The 21031-nt window shown below is 39.1% G+C and overlaps 2 protein-coding genes and 1 pseudogene across 2 annotated transcripts; all 3 read right to left on the bottom strand.

Annotated features, from left to right (window-relative positions):
* Positions 1-959: 959 nt before the first annotated feature.
* Positions 960-2110, bottom strand: LOC122643313 (putative disease resistance RPP13-like protein 1). The gene is made up of 2 exons (XM_043836947.1): positions 1894-2110; positions 960-1798 (listed from the first exon to the last, which is right to left on the bottom strand). Exons 1-2 carry the CDS (start codon positions 2108-2110, stop codon positions 960-962), a joined length of 1056 nt encoding a protein of 351 aa, XP_043692882.1.
* Positions 2111-10909: 8799 nt separating this feature from the next.
* LOC122643312 lies at positions 10910-17058 on the bottom strand (annotated as a pseudogene).
* Positions 17059-17337: 279 nt separating this feature from the next.
* Positions 17338-20195, bottom strand: LOC122643311 (putative disease resistance RPP13-like protein 1). The gene is made up of 2 exons (XM_043836945.1): positions 19779-20195; positions 17338-19515 (listed from the first exon to the last, which is right to left on the bottom strand). Exons 1-2 carry the CDS (start codon positions 20121-20123, stop codon positions 17338-17340), a joined length of 2523 nt encoding a protein of 840 aa, XP_043692880.1. The 5' UTR covers positions 20124-20195.
* Between the last annotated feature and the right edge of the window lie 836 nt (positions 20196-21031).

Here is a 21031-nt window from a genome sequence, read left to right as displayed (position 1 = left end):
AGGTTACCCATACCTTCAGGCAACTCTCTAAGATGATAACACCCAATTAGGACCAATGTCTGTAGATTGTGAAGACTTGTAATTGAGTTAGGTAACCTCGTAATAGCATTATATGAGAGATCAAGAAACCTTAGATGTTTCAACTTGCCAATTGAATTAGGCAAGTTATGACAATCATGAAAACTTCTGAAACGTAGCACTCGTAGGAATTGCATGGCGTGAAAAAAATGCTGGTTAGAAGGAGAATTGAATACTAAAAAGGTGCATAAGTTTTTATTCACGGCCTCATAGTCTGTCCCCTCAACATCAAATCTCTTCTTTCCAAGGAAGGACAAGTGACGGGTTGTTGTTGTCACAACTTTGGATGGCTTATCATAGTTTTCTCTCCTCAAATATATTCCACTCGAAACAAATTCTGCCAAGTCACGGATCAAGTCATGCATCACAAATCCTAATCCTATGATATTGGATGACTCAAAAAATGGATTCATGTATAATTCTTCTGATAAATCACGGAGCCTCTTGACATCGCCATAAAATAGCTTTGACGAAAAAATATGGGATGACAACTTATCAGGAGGACGACGGTTAGATACCTAAAAAAAGGACCTCATAAATAGTTCATCGAAATATGCACTCATCGAAATATGCACCCACTATGTCTTCTACCCGTTTCTTTCCTTTTGGTTCTGGTTGAACAATACCTTCCACAATCCACAACGTGACTAAATAAATCTTGTGAAAGACGTAACCTTTAGGAAACAAAGCACAGTATCCAAAGCATCTCTAGAGAAGTGGCGGAAGATGATGGTAGCTCAACATGAGCGATGGAAGAATCTTACCTTCTTTTAAATCCCAAATTTCATTCTCCAAAATAGCGTTCCACTCACTGTTTTGCCTTTTATCTCGTAAGAGGCCTGCAAGTGTCTTCACAACCAAAGGTAAACCCTTACATTTCTTTACAATTTCTTGTCCAAATAATTCCAGCTTTCGATTTGCACACATGAATTCCCATCCACGAAAGCGTGCTTTCTAACAATTGCAAAACAAACATCGTCTGACAGACCTTTCAAATCATGATCCTTCTCTACGGGAGTGCGAACGATTGATGAAACACCTTTGTTCCGTGTTGTAACCAACATCTTGCTTCCTGATTTACCAGATGCAAAAGGAGTCCTTAAAGCCTCCCATCTCTCGTTATCCTCGTTCCACATGTCGTCCAAAACCAATAAGAATCTTTTGTTGCTCAATGTTTGTTGAAGTTTCACCTGTAGTACGTCCGGTGAATTTGAAGAAAGGGCTGATGACCCATTAGTGGCTGACTCGAGAATTTCTTTGGTTAACCTCACCACATCAAAGTCTTCGGAAACGCAAACCCAAGCTTTCAGATCAAAATGCTTCTCAATAGTTTCATGGTTGTAAATAAGTTGAGCATGGGTGGTCTTCCCAGCTCCACCCATGCCGACTATGGGTAGCACCAAGAAATTATCATCCTTGTCACAGCTGGGGCGTCTTGGAGTTTTGTCGTGTAGCAACCACTTAACAATCTCCCACTTATCTTCTTCCCTGCCAAAAACATTAGAACTATTCACCAAGGAACTCGTGGGTAGCCTTTCACTGAATACCTTGGGCTTTGAAGACCCAGATCCAAAGCTCGAGACCATTAATCCTAGAGCAACACCGTCTTGTACTTCACTTTTTAGCCTCTCGTTGACATCCTTCACTTTAGATCCAAACCTTTTAATTCCCTGCAGTTCTTCGGCGATATTATAGAGGTGCGTACCTGTAGCTGTTGGGTCTGAGAAGATTCAGATTCCAATTGCAGGCGAAGAATTTCAGTGGCGTACTCATCTAGTATGTCCTCGGCATGATAGAGGAGTTGTTTGAGGTCACCGAGCCACAGTCTCACAGCATCGCGGGTGAACTGCTTCACTTCAGCTTCATCAGATAAGGTCTGAATCTTGGCTGAAGTCCGCTTCAGAGACTCCACTTGCTTCAAGTCGATCTTCCGTCGGCGAATGAAGTCCAACAACTCAGGAGAGTAAAACCTGTCCAATGCCCCCTGAAGGAAGGACGACCATCCAAATTGCTGTCCCACACTTGATGACATCTTCTTCTTCTTCTTCTTCTGAGAGAGAGAGAGACTTCTTCTTTTTTCAAAGAGAAAAAAATACGAAGCAGTAACGAGACTTCAACACCTGAAGCAGAGATGAGAGAGAGAGAGAGAGAGAGAGAGAGAGAGAGAGCGAAGGAATGAGAACGGAGTAGTGGAGGCATTTGGCTTATAAACGATGTAAGGCGTAATTAAGGCATGTCGACTGTTGGATGACTTGTGAGGTGTGACCGACGATGGACCACAGACCTTTATTTTGCTTTTCATTAATTTGTCTCACTTGCATTAAAGTCTTGCCAACTGGGATCCACACGTTTTTGCTATGGGAAAAAAAAAATCTGAGAAACACAAAGACTGAATAGAGCATAGGGAGCCACACGTTTTTGCTCTTGCTTTTTTACTTCAGCTTTTGCATCATTAAGGATTGGAGACATGAGTTTAGTTCAATTTCTTGTCGTTTTCAAACTTGTTTTTCTGCTGCCACTCTAGAATAATGTAAATTTTTTTATTTTGTGAAAATGGGATTATAGAACCAATGAATGATGGATCCTTATGTGTTCCATTTCTTTGTCCAGTCCATGCGCCCTCCCCAAAGTCCTTCTAATAGGGTGTTGGAAATGATCACTCTACTCTTTGCCCGAATACACTATTTGGATGGGATCCACTTCCCTATTAGAGGAACCTGGAGAAATTAATTGGGCAGGAAATAGAACAGATAATTTTTCGTGATGCATAGTCCGTGGCTCCCATGTCCTTTAAATTGGAGGAAAATAAATTGAGCTTGTAGAAGATCGATCGATATATACATCGAAAAAAGTTGTAGCGCAATCGATAAAGTTGGATAAGTGCACCGTTATACGTAACGGTTAAATCTCAACCAGTCGATCTTAACCATTGAGTTTTCAACCTGCAATCGGCTCTCCAACCAAGTAGGGTTCCATTCTCTCTCCTCTCTCACAACGCCGCAAACCATCTCTCCAAAAATTCTCCGACGGTTCTCCATCTCCTCGACAATCAGCTCAAGATTACAGGTGAAGGGCGATGACTCGATTGTCCACTGATTACAGGCCTTAGCATCATCAAGCATCAACAACTAAGCGAGATTTGAAGCTTTGAAATCACATCCGACGACATCACATTTTCATGGTTCTTCAAGCGGTCGAATCTCATAACAGAGGAAGACTTATGCAACAAATACTTGGGGTTTGAGTCGCCCTAAGGTGGGGGAATCTTAACCCTAAAGCTTGAGGAACAAAGATTGGTGAGGGAGGAGATTGAACTAGAATATGTGGGGCTGCTACTACCGTCTAGAACAGAGCATGGAAAGAGGAAACAGAAGAAGAAGCAGAAAAATAAGAGGACAAGAAGAATAAACCAGAAGAGGGAAGAGATGCACGCAAGGCTCCTAACTATTTCCATTTCAGCAGTTTGATGTTTTCCTCATCAAACTGCCTTGTCGCTTCCAATGTCTCTGCATATAGGGAGCTTGTTGTTGAACATTATGAGTCACGGCAGTTTCTTCCCATCTGGTTATGATCATGGACCTTGTTTGTTTGCGTGCTTTGGTTAAGAAGAGATTCTTGTTAGAAGAAAGCTATTAACCTCTCGTTTAAAGACAAACAGGAAAAAAAGTAGAGTTTTTGTTTTTGTTTTTGTTCTTTCTTTAATCTTCTTTGATCATGGAGGTTTTAGAGGTTTAAAGAGAAGAGATTCCATTTCAAGTTTCCTAGTTTCTGTGTACTGGATAATAAAAAGCTTAAAATTGAAATCCCCATTTTTTTTTCTCTATGTTAAGCGATGTTGGAAATCAGTTTTGCCAATCTCTACTTCTGTGTTGCATGGCAGTTTCATGGGTTCAATGGTTTCTGTAGCCTCCCAAATATTGTAGGTGAGTTCGAATTCGAAGTTATACTCTTATCTTTGAATGATTAAACAAAAATCTAATGTTTTCTCTATTTTCCATTTTCTGCTACACAGGGAACAATAAGTTTGGGGGAATCAGATAGACGTAGCGATGCTTAGGAAGAGATCCAGATCAGTGACTAGTAAGCAAGCTCTCATAGCTGATCATGCCTTTCTTCCATCTCCCATGGACAGATACATCAGGCATGCTTCGTCTTTCTTCAGTTCTCCAAGGCACTTTATAGGTTTTGCTGCAAAGGTTTTTTCTGAGACAGATGCAGTGGTGAACCCAACTTCAATTCTTGACATTAAACCATTCTCTGGTCCTGGTACTCCCACTTGGTCCAACAGAAACACTATTAAATCCCTAGAACCCAATCTGGAGAACAATCCATGAGTATCTGGTATTGCACCCGAGAAGCAATTGTCATTCAATAACAGTGACCTTAGGGATTAAAATCTAGAAATCTGCCCTGGGATTTTACTGGTCAAACTGTTTTGACCCAAGTCGAGCTCCCTCTTCTAAACCCAATCGCCCCCTTGTCGATGAAATCGAAAATCCCCCAAATCACCTTAAGCACTCCCCTGCAACGAAGAAGAATAGGAAAAAGAAAGAAACCTGTTGTCACGGTGAGCAGGTTGATTGTTTTTTTTATTCAACGATTATGATTAAAAGATACAAAAATAAACAGCTCAAATTAAGCCGTTTAACGAAAATACCCGTAGCACTGCTACCACCCACTCATTGATTATTTGTTTATTTTTTGGATAAAGTTTTTCTTCACTCATTAGAAAATTGTTCACAAACCCTTATAGGATTTTAATATATATTTTCTTAAAACACCCTTGCAATGTCTTCTTCTGCCTTGTGGACACCCGTGGTGAATGGAATTCCATTCAGTATGGGTGGAGAAAAACTCGGTCTTTTCTTCTTTATTTGGGGGGATGCTAGATGACCAGATAATCTTCCATACAATCTTTGGAATGATAGCAATCCTGGATCTAGAGGCTATTAGGGATCTTTAATATCGCAATCCTGGATCCAGAGGCTGTTGAGAAGAGTCCCTTGATGTGGGAGCCCCAACAAATCCTATCCTGATAGTCTTCAAGGCTGTTAGGGATCTTCAGTATCGCTTCCACTTCAAAAGGAGAAAACAGGGACCTTAGCTTAACAAAATCTTAGGTTTTATCAAGAGCAATCAACTCAGTAATCCAAATATAAGTTCAGAGCGGTGACTGCGTGGATAAAATCTTAGACTCGGAGAGAGAGGGGATCCAGGGGTCCCTCCAAATATTAACTCTCCTTCCATTTCCCACAATCTAAACCGTAGATATTCATGCATAGAAATAGAGAAAATTTGATTGAGTTTGAATATGAAATTTAACACATGACAATGAAATTTTAAGTTTTTAACCATGTTCTCTTTATCCAATGGTCAACATAGTTACATCACTTGTCCACATGGGTCAAAATACTAAACAACTCCTAAGCATAGGAGTACAAGATAATTTTCTAAGAAAAATGCCACATCTTGATCCAGCAAGATAAGCCTCCCTTGATGGTCCACAAAATTTTGCCACATAGTAGAATGATGTGTACATTCTGACCATTGGGTAGATGGTAGATGGTCTAGATAAGCCATTAATAAAGTTTCAGATTCAAATTAAACCATATACTTCCTCATGTATTCTGATGCATTTCCATGTATGCTCATGTGCATCTATCATCTATGGTACTTGAACCACTACCTTGAACTCCCAGACAATATCATAATAAAGCCCAATAGTATTTAACATGGAATAGATAGAATTAAGGGATCTAGATGTGTATACACATTGCAGAAACCATGGAAATTGTATTATAGAGATGCTTCTGATCTACCTGCATAGCCCATAGGGCATAGAAGGTTATTAATAATTACTAAAGTTGTTTAATGTAATGGTGTTTTTTTTGCTTTCTTAAAGCATTGCTTTCACAATTCTTTTTGACAAAGAAAGAAATGAAACAATAGTTCTATTTGGATAGTAGAATTAATCTACGGAAAAAGATTGTTCCACTACCCTTATATAGATTCTCTATACCCTCCTCAAATAATAAATAGTGTAACCCATACTGACATTTATCTCTCCTATTCTGACTATGTGGGCCACATGTAAATGATACAATTTTCCAACCCTTCATTGATTATTATATACGAATTCCTTTGCACGTACTACCCTTGCAAGAACTCCTCTCCCATTAATTTTTTTGTATGATAATGGGTAGTGGAACCCCGCAATCTTAACTTTCGGTTTTGACGGTTCCTAAAAACCCAAAACCGTACATGACCGATACGGCATTCGGTCTGGTTCAAAATTTTTTAAAAAAAATATCTATCAATTCTAATTGGTTCAACCGCTTAGGGCTGATTTTTTATACCCTTATCAGAAATGCAACCAAACGAGGAGTCCCGGTTTGATTATTAACAAGCAATCAAGGAATAAAGAGAAATCTCCAATGCATTCCTCTCTCCTTCCTAAGTGACCCACATGAGATTAATAATAGTTGCCAAAGTTGTTTAGAGGGATGATGCTTCTGATGTTTTTTCAAACATGTGATTGACAGATCTAAAATAATGGAACCTAATTTTCTACCCCTCCTTTGGGTTAGTTTCACAAATCTTATCAACAAAGAAAGAAAAACAACGGAGAATGGAATCTTTTCTTTCTTCTTTTAGACCAAATGGACACTTAGCCATTAATTTATTTTCCATCAAATCATCGATCAGATGTATACCTAATGGGTATTAAAATCCTCTGTAGTACCGGTGGGGCGAAGGACTCATTTGCAAACAAAGATTGGGCTTCTTGAATTAATATTGTGGAGCAGGTCACAAAAACCCATTCTAATTTTGGGCTACTCTTTGTAACTCTGAGCTCAACGCGGCCCAACTGCATCCTTAAACTGCATGCATTGCACAATGGATGTGAAGAAGTAGGCCATTATCTCGGCAACAATGAGCCAAGAGAATTACGTTTTGGAAGGTCTTTTAGGATGGCTATATTGTTTGTTTTTTTTTTATGAAACAACAACAAAGTGAAGTGTAATCACACAAACCACGGGTGGCCATATTGTTGATCAGAGGTAGATGGGATCATTATCGGCTCCATTTTCCAGGCAGCTCCATTTCCCCAAGTTCCTCAAATAGGGGGGACGGAAATGATCACCCTACCCTTGCCCAACAACAATGCCCGGGTGGGGTCCACCCTCCTCCTCCTCCTCCTCTTCTATTAGAGGCACTTGGGGAAATGGAGCAAATAATTTTCCAAGGTAGATGCAAGATCTACATAGGAGATGAGGAATAGACATTTGTGAATCATACTTATAATGTTAGGAATGTGTCTAATAGCAACCATATGCACCATCTCTATCATATGCTCTATATTTATTTTCCTATGAAATTAATAGAAGTCCACTATTGAAGTGGCACAACACTTTTTTGTTTTTGTAATGCAAAACGTATCTCACAAAAATTTTCATTGGTTTAATTTTCTTGCGCTCTTTTTTATTTTTATTTTTCTTCTTATGCTTGTCAAATCTCTCCGTGACTCATAATAATACAAAGGGTTGATGTTCTTTGTGCCGCAGCAGATGCTGCACTCAGACACATGGGGGTGATATTAATTTTCTTCATTCAGGGGGGCAGGATAATAATTTCTCTCACCCACATGTGTCCGGGCACTGCCTGCACCCCTGACACAGAGAACATTTGGCCTAATATAAAATAGATCTTCAAAACTTGCTGAATGACAACATCAAAGGAAAAGCAAAACGTGAACATAAGTGAAGAGAAACCAGTTTATAAATGGAGCTCCTGCGCAACTTGAGAAGCTTCAAGCTTAGAATAAACCCTAAAGCGTCAATATTTAGAAGTCAAACCGTTTTTGTTGTCACCTTAAAACATGTTTGGTAACAAAAAAACTTGAAAATTAATTTCATAAAAACTCAGCCTAATCCAACACAAGGATTATTCCCCGTTAGGTTAAACCCACCCTTGCCTAACCTTAGGCTGGTCCAAAGCCTTTGGAGAGAGAGAGACAGAGCGAGAGGGTTGGTGCAAAAGGTTTGGGGGAGAGGGAAAAAAAAAAAAAACTGTGGTAGTTTTATATTTTAAAGTGAAATGACTTAATTATCTTTTATTTTCCTCACTGCAAAATTGTGTAACATAAAAGCTTCAGATAAAAAACAAAGAAATTATGTTGAAATCCTATTTTTCTGTTTCAAAACAAGCCCCTTATTTGTTTCCAAAAACAAAAATTGCAAAACAGTTTTTAAAAACAAAGGTACTACCACCCAATCACCCATGTTTATTATTAGCAAATGTTTTTTTTATGTTTTTTAAAAGGGTAAATTACACGTCAACCGCTGATTTTCAATCGAAACTCAGATCACTCTCTGGTTTTTGTCATATTGGGATCTAAACCAGAGGGCGATTTGAGTTTTTTCAAAAATCAAGGGGTGATCTAAGTTTCATTTCAAAACTAGGGGGTGACGTGTAATTTACCCTTTTCAAAACTAAAAAACAGTTCTTCCAAAGGTTTATCTAATGGTGGAGCACTTTTCCCCCTCTTCTCTACTATTTTTAATGAATAAAATAAAACAAGTCACAACTTCATATAGAACAGGTTTCTATAATGCCAAATCAACACTCTATTCAACCAAAAAAAAAAAAATCAACACTCTATTTAAAATCCAAAATGAAAAAGAAGCTATTTAACTACGAAATTGTAAATGAAAGTAAAAGGAAATAACTACAACAAAACAATGTTTTCCAACGAAAAATTACAGTCACAAAAGCCCAAAGCTAACATTAAAGGCTTTTGCCATGGAAACTTTGATCGTCCAAAAAATGTGGCAATAGAATCCATGGAAAAGGTTTTGCTTCTGTTTTTGGCAACCATAGGTGAAAATGTCAGCGATGGTATATGAGGAAAAGAATAACCGTTGCTAATGTCTTATTTTAAATGAAGCAACTCGAGGGCAGCACGTATAATCTTTTATCTGGGTAGGATTCTCACAGAAGCAAAAGCTTTGATCAGTCCCAAAAATATTCCTTTAGCTACGGTTTATGTCTACCAAATACCGGAAAAAAAGACTGGGTCAATCGAACTCACACTGTTGGATGAAGCATCATCCACATGTCGAGCTCTCAAGCCCGCACTGCAGGGGATTTTAATCCCCCAAATACCTTTTTTCACTATAGCATCCCATACAGTCATTTTAAACATACTTTATGAGGAGAGAATATTTGACATTCAACATCTAGAATAGAAAGACCGATTCAATCGAACAAGATGGGTGCCTAACACCTTCCCATACTTGTAACCTGACCCCTTACCCGATCTTTGACCAGATCATATGGAATCACGTAGCCCTTTCCGTTAACCCCGGATGGGGCTACTACACCCATTGAGTCCTAAGCCCTAATCTTAGGTGACGACTATATTTCTATGAAGCATGATCCCGATTCTCCATAATGATGTATCGAAATGATACGCGATAATCCATGAAAGACAAATCCCTGACGCCCCAAGGCCGGGTGGAACCTCGCCCCCGAACACCATGGTACTTACAATCCTTGGTTTGTATTGAAATTGTTTGGCTTCATGGTTTATTTGGTGACTTATCTACTTCCTTTTCGGAGGCCAACATCTCTATATGAAGATAATAATAGATATTTGTATTGCTTCCAATAATATGTTTTAAAAGTGTGTTAAGCATATTGAGGTTGATAGTCACTTCATACATGAGAAATATCTCAGTGGCATCATTTCTCTTTTACACATAGCTTATGCTAATCAAATTGCTAATATTTTCACAAAAGATGTCTTCTACTTGACATCAGTATCTTACAGACAAACTAATATTGTCTAACCAACATCAATTTGAAGGAGAATGTAAATAAGACAGGTAATTTAGTCTTTTGTGTTCTATATTTTGTATACACTTGTTGGGTTTTATGCCCTCTATTATAAGGGCATTTTTGTACTTGTATGTGTGACAAGTTGCATATAAATAAAGGCTCAATTGGTTAAATCGACTATAAGAAGTTAAAGAACCTTGCATTGATACTAATTTTTGGGAAAAATACATCATTTCCCAGACTTTGCGGAAGTCAATGGAGCTGCAGAAAAAATTAAAACCCGCAAATGTAATAATACAGATAAATCAAATCAGGCAAACCAAAAAAGAACACATCAATTTTTAACATGAAAACCCCTTCCAATATGAACAAGAATAGCCACGGGACTCCGTCCAAATAAATACATCACTATTATAAATAATGAGATTACAATCTTCTTTAGTCAATGCTAGAGACTACAAAGCATCAAGAAAACAACCCTTCTTGCATAACAAAAGAACCCACCAAAATAGGTGGTTTAATTTCACAAGATTATCTCTCACAAACTATCCAATAGGCTCTGATACCTTAATGACATTAATTTGAGCGTTTGAGGAAACTTCAGTCTCTAGTATAGAGCCATTGGGGAAGAATTCTGCTGTTATAATCCAAACACAACGAGTCTACAAAATAAGGGTAGATAAGTTCCCATATAAGAAGAGATTCTTTTCTCTACAACAAGGAAGAAAGCTATAGAGATTACATGTAAAGGGGAGACTTAACACTCATAGTTATCAGTTGGGCAATGAGGTTGGTGAGGGTTCCTGTTAGATTCTCATATCCTCCCTTAGCTGTGAATGAACTGATTTGAATTGTTTCCAAATAGATAGAATAAATAGAGAGACAAGAACATCAGCTGAGAGCTCAAAAAATAAGCCCCAGTAGAAGCATCAATCAATAGAAAGAATAAAAGCACCAGATTATAATACTGTCTCCGCAATAGGCTCCCAGATTAACGGCAATTTGAGGGACCAGCAAAGGCAGCTGAATTAACATTCGAGCAGATGTAGTTGCAACGACTGGGATGAGCAATTCTATATGTACCACTGGTGGTGAAAATATAGACATCCATATTGTTATCCTCCCCAACTGAGTAAATGTAACCCAAATCAGGGATAGGACTTCCTGGAATGATACTACATTGGATTGGGGAGTCATAAGCACAACCGAAAGGAATCAGGTTGCTAGTCAAGTTTCCACTGTTCTCTGGGTTTTCAGTTCCAGCCCATATAGCTTCCCCATAAAAATCTGCATATATGTACCTGAAACTCAATTTATAACTAAAATGAACCACACAGAATCTATTTGTGTTCTTAATGAACCAAGTAGGATAGATAGAAAACACCCAAACTCACCTTCCATACATGCATGGATCGGTCCATGACCGATAGTAATAGCCACCTATGATCGCCGCCCCTCCTGAATCCCCTCCTGGAGCCCCTCCTGAATTTAGGTTCTGATTTACAGAAGAGTGGTAATATCCCATTATAGGGAAGATGGGATTTATTGAGTTGGCAGATGTATTTCCACCAGGAGATTGAGAAGGATTGAAAGGGACAGGACCCTCATAAACACGCCATCCATAGTTTCCACCCTTTGTGATAAGATCCACCTCTTCATAGGTATCCTGTAAGATTCCAATGATTTTGTAAACATGAATATGGTAGACTTAACAACTAAGAAATTAGAATTCTGATGAACTAAATATGAAACTGAGCTGAAAAAATGATTAAATCATGTCAAGACATGTAGAAGAAATCAAATCTGTGAACCTCGCCATCATCTGCACAGAGAAAATAGGAAGGCCTCTTTGGATCAAAAGCACAACGCCAAGGATTTCTTAGTCCCAAAGCCCAAATTTCAGGTAGTAATTCATAGTCTTCATAAACTGCATTGTCTTTGGGGATAGAATAATTTCCCCATAGACCAAGTTCATTTATTTGTGTTGCACCTGAAAATACAAGAGTGAGCATGTGAAAAGAATGACCTAGAAATTAAATTCAGTGAAACAGAATGAAATAAAGAAGCAAAAGACTGTTCTAAAAACAGGAAACAAAAGCAAGCTCCCAAGGCTATTCTACCATGATATACTACTACTCACTTGGAATGTCATCCACATTGAACCTCATAATCTTTCCAAGCAAAGATTTCTTGTTTTGGGCAAAATTGTAAGGATCACCATAACCACCACCATCTCCCATCATTAAGTACAAATATCCATCCGAAGGTCCAAAGAGAATCTGACCCCCATGATTATTTTCAAAAGGAAGACCCATAGAAAATATCCTTCTAACTTCTACTGGGTTACCCACTGTTGCCTGAAACAACCATTATTAATAAGAATCAATTAGTAGCAGTAACTATAAGAATAACAGATACATAAAAAAACAAAAAAGTTAGGAAGCATACCAATGAAGGTGCCGACGCGGTGCCATTCGCAGTGAATTCTGAGATAACAGAATAGTAATTGCATGGAGGAAACCCATAAGTAGAAGTAAAGTTTGAAGGATTACAGTTGACATCTGAATTACATGAACACTTCCCAGAACATCCACCCCATTTAGTCTTATTACAGTTGAACGAAACAAAGAATCGACCATTTTGGACAAAGTTGGTATGAAATGCAATACCCATTAACCCTAACAGGTAATCAGAATAAACTGTCTGATAAATAAAGAAACAGAGTAGGTACTAATGTTTCCCCAGATCCAATTTTAGGAACAGTAGCCAAGCATATTCTACCTATTTGATCAGTTAAGAAAACTCGGTTAGATCCACTTGAGGGCAGCACGTATAATCTTTTATCTAGGTAGGATTCTCACAGAAGCAAAAGCTTTGATCAGTCCCAAAAATATTCCTTTAGCTACGGTTTATGTCTCCCAGATACTGAAAAAAAAAACTGAGTCAATCAAGCCTGCATTGTTCGATGAAGCATCATCCACATGTCGAGCTCTCAAGCCCGCACTGTAGAGGATTTTAATCCCCCAAATACCTTTTTTTTCACCATGACATTTTCTTTTGTGGCCTAAGACTAGATAGATAAGATACCTATAGGTACGGAAATTTTTTGTTCCAAGATATTTTTTCTACAGACATTTAAAACCATGTCTAATGGTTAACCAGTTAAAATATATATGGGAAAAAAAAAAAAAAAAAAAAAAAACCTGAAAGGCAACGTGACCCTTGCGTCTAGACGAGGGGTGTCAATCGGTCCGGGTTCGGTGCTGTTTTTTCGGTTTTGGTGTGGTTTTGAGGGAGATCGAAACCGAACCAATAAGGACTTTTCGGTTTCAGTTTCGGCGCGGTTTGGTTTCGTGTCGGTTTTGGTTTATGATAACGGGTTGATAGCGGTTTGGATTCCTTTCGATACCGGGTTTTTTTAAACAAGTTGGATTCGATTTGTGCCTATTTTCTTATCTTTCTCTTTTCAACTACATAAAATATTTCATTGGCCCCACACTGAAAAAGGATATCAATGGAACAAGCATTGTTACAAATCAATTTCCCTATTTTCATAACCTCATATTCATTGATTTGTAACAATTTCCCTTACAACCATAAATTTGCTCACTAATATTGAAATCAATTCAATTATTTATAACCTTATATACTCATTATTTTTTTATCGGTTTCATTCGGTTCGATTTTTGGTTTGTTATCGTTAGTCTCAGGTTTTCTTGCTCAGTTTTGGTTGGTCTTAACGGTTCGGGCTAGGATTTGACACCCTTAGCCTAGACATAGAGGGTAAAATGACTGCCCCAACCCCAATAGAAGGTAGAAATACTGTTGGTGTTGATGCTTCTGCATGTGCTCCCATTGATCCAATGCTGATGAGGGCCACACTGCCTTGCCTTATTAGGGAACCCTCTCCCAAAAATATATTTGTATATTACTAAAGAATTTTTTATAAACTTGCTTTTCCCACACTGCGAGTCTTGCTGAGCCACATCATGTTTACATAGAACAAAGAGGAGTTAAAACTCTTCAAAACATACTTCGACAATGTTATGCCCTTGTAGAAGAAGGGTTTGGGAAAGTTTAAAATTTAATTGTGCCAGAATAGCCAAGGAAGTTGCAGGAAATAGTACCTTTAACAGCAGTGGAATCGAGTTCATTCAAGAAAAGAACACATAGAGCTGACGGGACACATTGGCCTCACTTTCTTCGAACCACATGGTGAGCAACTCTGGTCCTCGCAGATTGATTAAGTAGGGTTGGCACTCACTAGCAATTGCCTTTGCAAGAAGGGTTTTACCACATCCAAGGCCCATAGAAGATGACTCCTCTAAATCAAGAAATGCAAAACTTTTCAAAGATCTCAGGATGCTTCATTGGGTATTGGACAGTCTGTCAAGAATTAATAAATTAGAATGGAATTAGGCTGAGTACAACATAAGAAACAAAAACAGATATGGGTTTCTAAAGTCTAATTACATAAATGCCAATTTTGGCTACAACATCATATAAACCTGATGATCCTTTACCAGCTGATGGCCATTATAAGTTTTATTGAATAGAAATAGGTTAGTCAAGCAAAGAAATTGCAACTAGATGGCACTACTGTTTCTAGAAAGTAAACACATTCCAAAGTGAAAAGGTGATGGGGAGGTAAGAGGAAAAGGCTCAAACCAGATAAATGACTCTTCTTGAAGCTCTGTTTTCACATTCTAAAGGCCACCAATATCAAACTTTGAGGGAATTTTTTTTTCCCCTGCACTTCCCTGTACTCCCCATCACTGCTCCTGTCTCTGTCTCTCTCTCGTTCAGCATTCCTATCATGGTCACTGCAGTGCATCCCAGAACAGCTCCTAGGCCCTTTTCTTAGAATTCGACCTCCGATTGAATCAATTGTCATTTCTTTTTGTTTTGGAGGGGTGTGTTCACAAACGGTGGCAAATGGGCATTGCCAACTTTTCAATGTTGCTACAGTAAGCACAGTGAAGGATTAAAACTGTAATCAGTAAAAGAATATCAGAATATAGAAGGAACAAAGAAAATTAAATGGAGGTACTTACCAAGAAGTCTTTTGGTCTTGAAAGCAGGCTGGTTAAACCATATCTTGAGATAATTCTGCTAGATATTTCTGAAATGCCCCATTAGCTACAACATTGTGATGCTTAACCATGACTTACCTGAAAAATAACAGCAAGAGTGAGTATACAATTCCTGTTGGAACCCTTGGTCCTTTCTGCTTCTCTTGGAAGTTAATGCAGTTAAAGGATTAACTAAAAGAAAGGAAGAAACCCAACAAACTTTTTGTCACTTTTCTGCTACTCTAAACTACTTTTGATGGAAGCAAATCTGAAGTATATGCTAACAACAATGGTTGGTTAGGGTTAAAAAACAGTTCAAAAGGTAAAATCGAAGAACAGAGAGGAAACATGCCTCAAATGGGGATCAGCAAGTCAACAAACCCAGCAGAGTTCATTCAAGGCAAGCCACTTGATAGTCAATAGAGACATCCTACTAGCACCCAATTCGATTATATAGGAACTCATGGGCCAATCCTAATCTATAATTATCCATTTGAGTTAAAAACAATGTGAGAACACTCAAAGTTGCAATTTCTATGAGGAACTGTAGTGTGTAAACCTCTTGACGATTACAAGAATTGAAAGAAAAAAAATAAACAGGGGAAAAGGTGAACATCCTTAACTAGGAGATTTAGAAGGCAAAGTTTATAGCAGGTAAAAAAAAACTTACTTTGAAGCTTCTTGTTCATGTATCTGTTCCATGGAAATGGAGGAGGAAAACCAGTCAGTATGACAACAGAAATAGAGAAAAAAAAAAAAGAATCAGTAGACATTAGAAATGAAGGGGAAAAGTTAAACCCAAGCATAAACACAGAAGAAGAGACTTACTTCTTCAAATCCGAGGGCTGACCAGCCAGACCTACTCATGATGACAATAGAAAAGCTAGAAACATGCCATAAGACAGAGTTAGCGAGAGCCAAATAGATTTTGTTAGTCCTGTGAAATTTCCTTCAAGAATGTAATAACTAAGAAGCTCAAATGCTTACAGCTCCTTGGGTAGCGTGACTCCAGATTCTCGCAATATTTGATATCCAATTTTCGAAGCGTAGTGGGCCACCTTGTTTCTGGGAAGAACACAAGAGCAGAGCAACTTGTGATTACCAGTTCTTGGAGAGACGTTAGAGTGTGTAGTTCCTTGGGTAGTGACTCCAGATTCTTGCAATATCTAATCACCAATTTTTGAATTGCATTGGGTAATCCTATTACCGGGAAAGACACAAGAGCAGGGCAACTTGTGATTACAAGTTCTTTGAGAGACTTTAGATTGTGCAGCCCTTCAGGCAACGATGTGAGTCCTTTGGCCCCATCAATAATTAGTTTTTCAAGACAATGGAGATTAGATGTGCTCTTTGGTAGCTTCCCTAGGTTGTTACAACCCAAGATCTGCAAATGCTGAAGGCTGGAAGGAAGGAGATTAAGCCCAGTCTCATTCTGCAAAAGAACAGTAAGCTCTCTACAACGATAGATATTTAATGTTTGCAGTGCTGTCAGGTGTTGCATAAATCCATTGGGCAGCGATTTGAGATCTGACACATAATCAATAGTCAAGAAGGAAAGTGATGAGAGATGATGAGGCACCATTTTGTTTTTGAATTCAATCCCCTTACATCTCTTCAAGCTCAACTCCTTTACTGATGGAAGCATGGGAAGGAAACAAAGTTCTTCGCAATCTTCTATCAAAAGTGACTCCAAGGAAGGAAGGAGGTCTGTCAATTCTGTCAAAATGGGACAACTCACAATGTTTAGCTGACGGAGGAAAGGAAATGAGTTCTGTACACATGGTGGTGCTGAGGACGACGACGATGATGATGATGATGGATGGTCAGATCCGGACAAAGTTGTTATCTGGTGACATCTGTTCAAATACAACCTTTCAATGGATGGAAGACTAGGAAGTACCACCAATTTTGGACATCCATCAATTTGGAGCTGTTGTAAGGAAGGAAGGCGGTGAGAGAACATCCTTAGCTTGGGACAATATTTTATAATCAACCTACGGAGGCAAGGGAATTGTCCTCCTCCACCTTCTTCTTCAACCACTTCGAGCCACTCCTCCAACTCATCCATGAATACAATACATAGTGTCTCCAATGATTGAAATTGTTTATTAGCTGATGATGAGAGATTTTCATATAACTCGCTTCCCACAGTTTTTATCGAACTGCAGCAGTAGATGTCTAGATGTTTGAGGAAGGGCAGTTGCTTAAGATTGGGTAGAAACCTGCATTTCTGACAATTAAAGAGACACACGGTCTCTAAATTAGAGAAGGAAGGATTCTCCATCCAACTTGGGAATCTCGTACCACCGTAGTTTCGAATCCATAGAGCTTTAAGATTGGCGTGAGGCTATAGTTTGTCAAGTACATCCATCTCTATCTTTTCATCTCTCCCCAAATCAAGAAAACTATCCTCTCTTTTATAAGCACTCCAACGCAACTGAAGGCCAAGAAGGTGTGGATTGTCCTTTAATGTGGCCACCATGGTTTCTGTCCCATTATTGCCTATGATTTCCAAATTTGAAATGTCCAGAGTCCCACGGAGTTGTTGGGACAAGTCCCTCAACTCACTAATATTTTTTGACCCCACAATGAATGTGCTCAATGTCTGCAGACTAGTTAGATTATCCACTCCTAATGGCATTTTATAGGAACCATCATCAAACGACAACCATACAGGGAGAAAAAGATGTCGAAGGTTTACGAGGTTACCCATACCTTCAGGCAACTCTCTAAGAAAACGGCACCCAATTAGGACCAATGTTTGTAGATTGTAAAGACTTGTAATTGAGTTAGGTAACCTCACAATAGTAGAATATGAGAGATCAAGAAACCTTAGATGTTTCAACTTGCCAATTGAATCAGGCAAGTTACGACAACTTTTAAAACTTCTGAAACGTAGCACTCGCAGGAATTTGAATTGCATGGTGGACAAAAATTGTTGCTCAAGAGGAGAATTGAATACTATAAGGGTGCGTAAGCTTTTATTCATGGCATCAGATTCTGTCCCCTCAACATCAAATCTCTTCTTCACAAGGTAGGACAAGTGACGGGTTGTTGTTGTCACAACTTTGGATGGCTTATCAGAGTCTTCTCTGCTAAAATACATTCTACCTGAAACAAATTCTGCCAAGTCATGGATCAAATCATGCATCACAAATCCTGATCCTGTGTTATTGGATGACTCAAAAAATGACTTCATGAATAATTCTTCTGATAAGTCTTTGAACTTCTCATCACCACTATAAAATAGATTTGGCAATAGAAAAGGGGATGACAGCTGGTTAGAAGGAGGACGGTTAGATAACTCAAAAAAGGACCTCATAAATAGTTCATCGAAATATGCACCCCCAATGTTTTCTAGCTGTTTCTTTCCTTTTGGTTTTGGTCGAACAATACCTTCCGCCATCCACAACGTGACTAAATAAATCTTCTGAAATACATAGTCTTTGGGAAACAAAGCACAATATCCAAAGCATCTCTTTAGAACTGGCGGAAGATGATGGTAGCTCAACATGAGCGATGGAAGGATCTTACCTTCTTTTAAGTCCCAAATTTCATTCTCCAAAATATCTTCCCACTCACTGTTTTGCCTTTTATCTCGCAAGAGGCCTGCAAGTGTCTTCATTGCCAAAGGTAAACCCTTACATTTCTTCACAATTTCTTGTCCAAATAATTCCAGTTTTTTATCTGCATCACATGAATTCCCATCCATGAAAGCATGTCTTCTTACCAATGCAAAACAAGCATCGTCTGACAGACCTTTTAAATCATGATCGTTCTCTACAGTTCGAACAATTGATGAAACACCTTTGTTCCTTGTTGTAACCAATATCTTGCTTCCTGGTTTACCGAATGCAAAAGGAGTACTTAAGGTATCCCATCTCTCGTAATCCTCGTTCCACATGTCATCCAAAACCAGTAAGAATCTTTTGTTGCTCAATGCTTGTTTAAGTTTGGCCTGTAGCACGTCCAGTGAATTAGAAGAAAGGGATGACTCAGTAGTGGCTGACTCGAGAATTTCTTTGGTTAATCTCACCAAATCAAAGTCTTCCGAAACGTAGACCCAAGCTTTCAGCTGAAAATACCTCATAACTATCTCATCGTTGTAAATAAGTTGAGCAAGGGTGGTCTTTCCAGCTCCACCCATGCCGACTATGGGTAATACTGAGAAATTATTATCATTGTTACAGGGGCTTGGGGTTTTGTCTGATAGCAACCATGTAACAATCTTCTCCTTATCTTCTTCTCTGCCAAAAACATTAGAACTGTTCACCAAAGAACTCGTCGGTGGCCTTTCACTGAATACCTTGGGCTTTGAAGACCCAGATCCCAAGCTCGAGACCATTAATCCTAGAGCAACACCTTCTTGTGCTTCACTTTTTAGCCTCTCGTTGACATCCTTCACTTTAGATCCAAACCTTTTAATTCCCTGCAGTTCATCGGCGATATTATAAATCTTAGGCTTGCTTTTTATTCCCTGTAACGTTTCATTGATGTTCTTATCCGCAGATTCTGTACCACCACACTTTTAAAAAACACAGAAAGAAAAGATACTACTTTCACTAGCGAGAGGAGCAGGTTTGGAAAAACCCAAAAAAAACAAAAGATAAGTTAGGATCGTCTACTGTCGAGCTGCCCGTCGTGCACGGTGCTGTGCAGACACATCAATACATGCAATGACCGCTTTAACCCTGTTCGAGGGCCTTGTCTGAATGGGGGTAAGATGATCATTGCAGGCCTTGCTGTCTCTGCAGCTCGGCAGACCTGAATCCGAAAAAGATTGCGTACCTGTTGTTGGGTTTGGTGAGGGTGGGTTGTCTGATAAGGAGTCTTACATTCCAATTTCAGTCGTAGAATTTCAGTGGCATACTCATCTAGTATGTCCTCGGCATCATAGAGGAGCTGTTTGAGGTCGCCGAGCCAGAGTCTCACATCTTCACTGGTAAACTGCCTTACTTCAGCTTCATCAGATAAGGTCTGAATCTTGGCTGACGTCCGCTTCAGTGACTCCACTCCGTCCATATCGATCTTCCATCGGCGAATGAAGTCCAGCAACTCAGGAGAGTAAAACCTGTCCAAGGCCCCCTGAAGGAAGGACGACACTCCAAAACGCTGTCCCACAGCTGATGACATCTTCTTCTTTCAGATACGAGAAGAGAAAGAGAGACTTTTCTTTCAAAGAGAGAAAAAGGATACGAAGCAGCAAGGAGAAGAAGAAGAAGGAAGAGGTTTTTGGTTTATAAACGATGTAAGGCCTAATTAAGTATTTAAGGCATGTTGACTGTTGGATGACTTGTGAGACTGTTGGATGACGGATTCGACTCCTCTACTTCCATCTTACTTCCAAGCCACTACACCGGGATGTGTGCGGTGGTGTGGATCGAAGCCCCCCAGCCGCACGATGTGCGCTGGACCCCAAACCCATCTTCTTTCTCTTCTTCTTCTTCTTCCTCCCTAAAACTCAGAGTTTCTCCATCGATGGTTGTCTTGCTCTTTTTCCGAAAAATTTCAAAACCTCCTTGCAATCGTTCATGGCCATGGTGATCTAACGCCATCTACTCTACTCCGCTACTCTCTTCTTCTTTTCTTCCGGAAACTCAAAAAATAGCCTGTTCGGATTGGGTTCTCTATTGCAGTCAACGACCTATTCCTGCTGCCAGCAGCCAGAAGTTCCATCCAAGCTAAGAAAGTATTGGAAGTTCCATTGAATCGGTAATATTAATCTTATTTTGGTTGAACATCTTTCATAGGTTTGCGTTTAGGGTTTTTGGGTTAGGGCTTTTGGATAAATTTTCCTTGCAATGAATCTTATGCATGTTCCATTTGGGATTTTTCCTGTGGGTGCATTGTCTGAAAGCATGACATATTTTGTTGGATTAGGTGGGTAATTATCATTGTCGTTAATGTCTGTGTCCATTGGGTACACCCTCTGGTTATTATTGTACATAATAGAATTGGAGTGAGACCAGAAGAAGAGAAAAAGACGGAGGAGGAAAGAAGGAAGAGGAGAATTTCCTCCTCTACTCCCCTAAGAAATTAAA

The sequence above is a fragment of the Telopea speciosissima genome, chromosome 10, assembly GCF_018873765.1.
Source record: "Telopea speciosissima isolate NSW1024214 ecotype Mountain lineage chromosome 10, Tspe_v1, whole genome shotgun sequence".
Classification (NCBI taxonomy): domain Eukaryota; kingdom Viridiplantae; phylum Streptophyta; class Magnoliopsida; order Proteales; family Proteaceae; genus Telopea; species Telopea speciosissima.
Note: the sequence above shows the minus strand (reverse complement) of the source record. Positions and strands in the feature narration are given on the sequence as shown.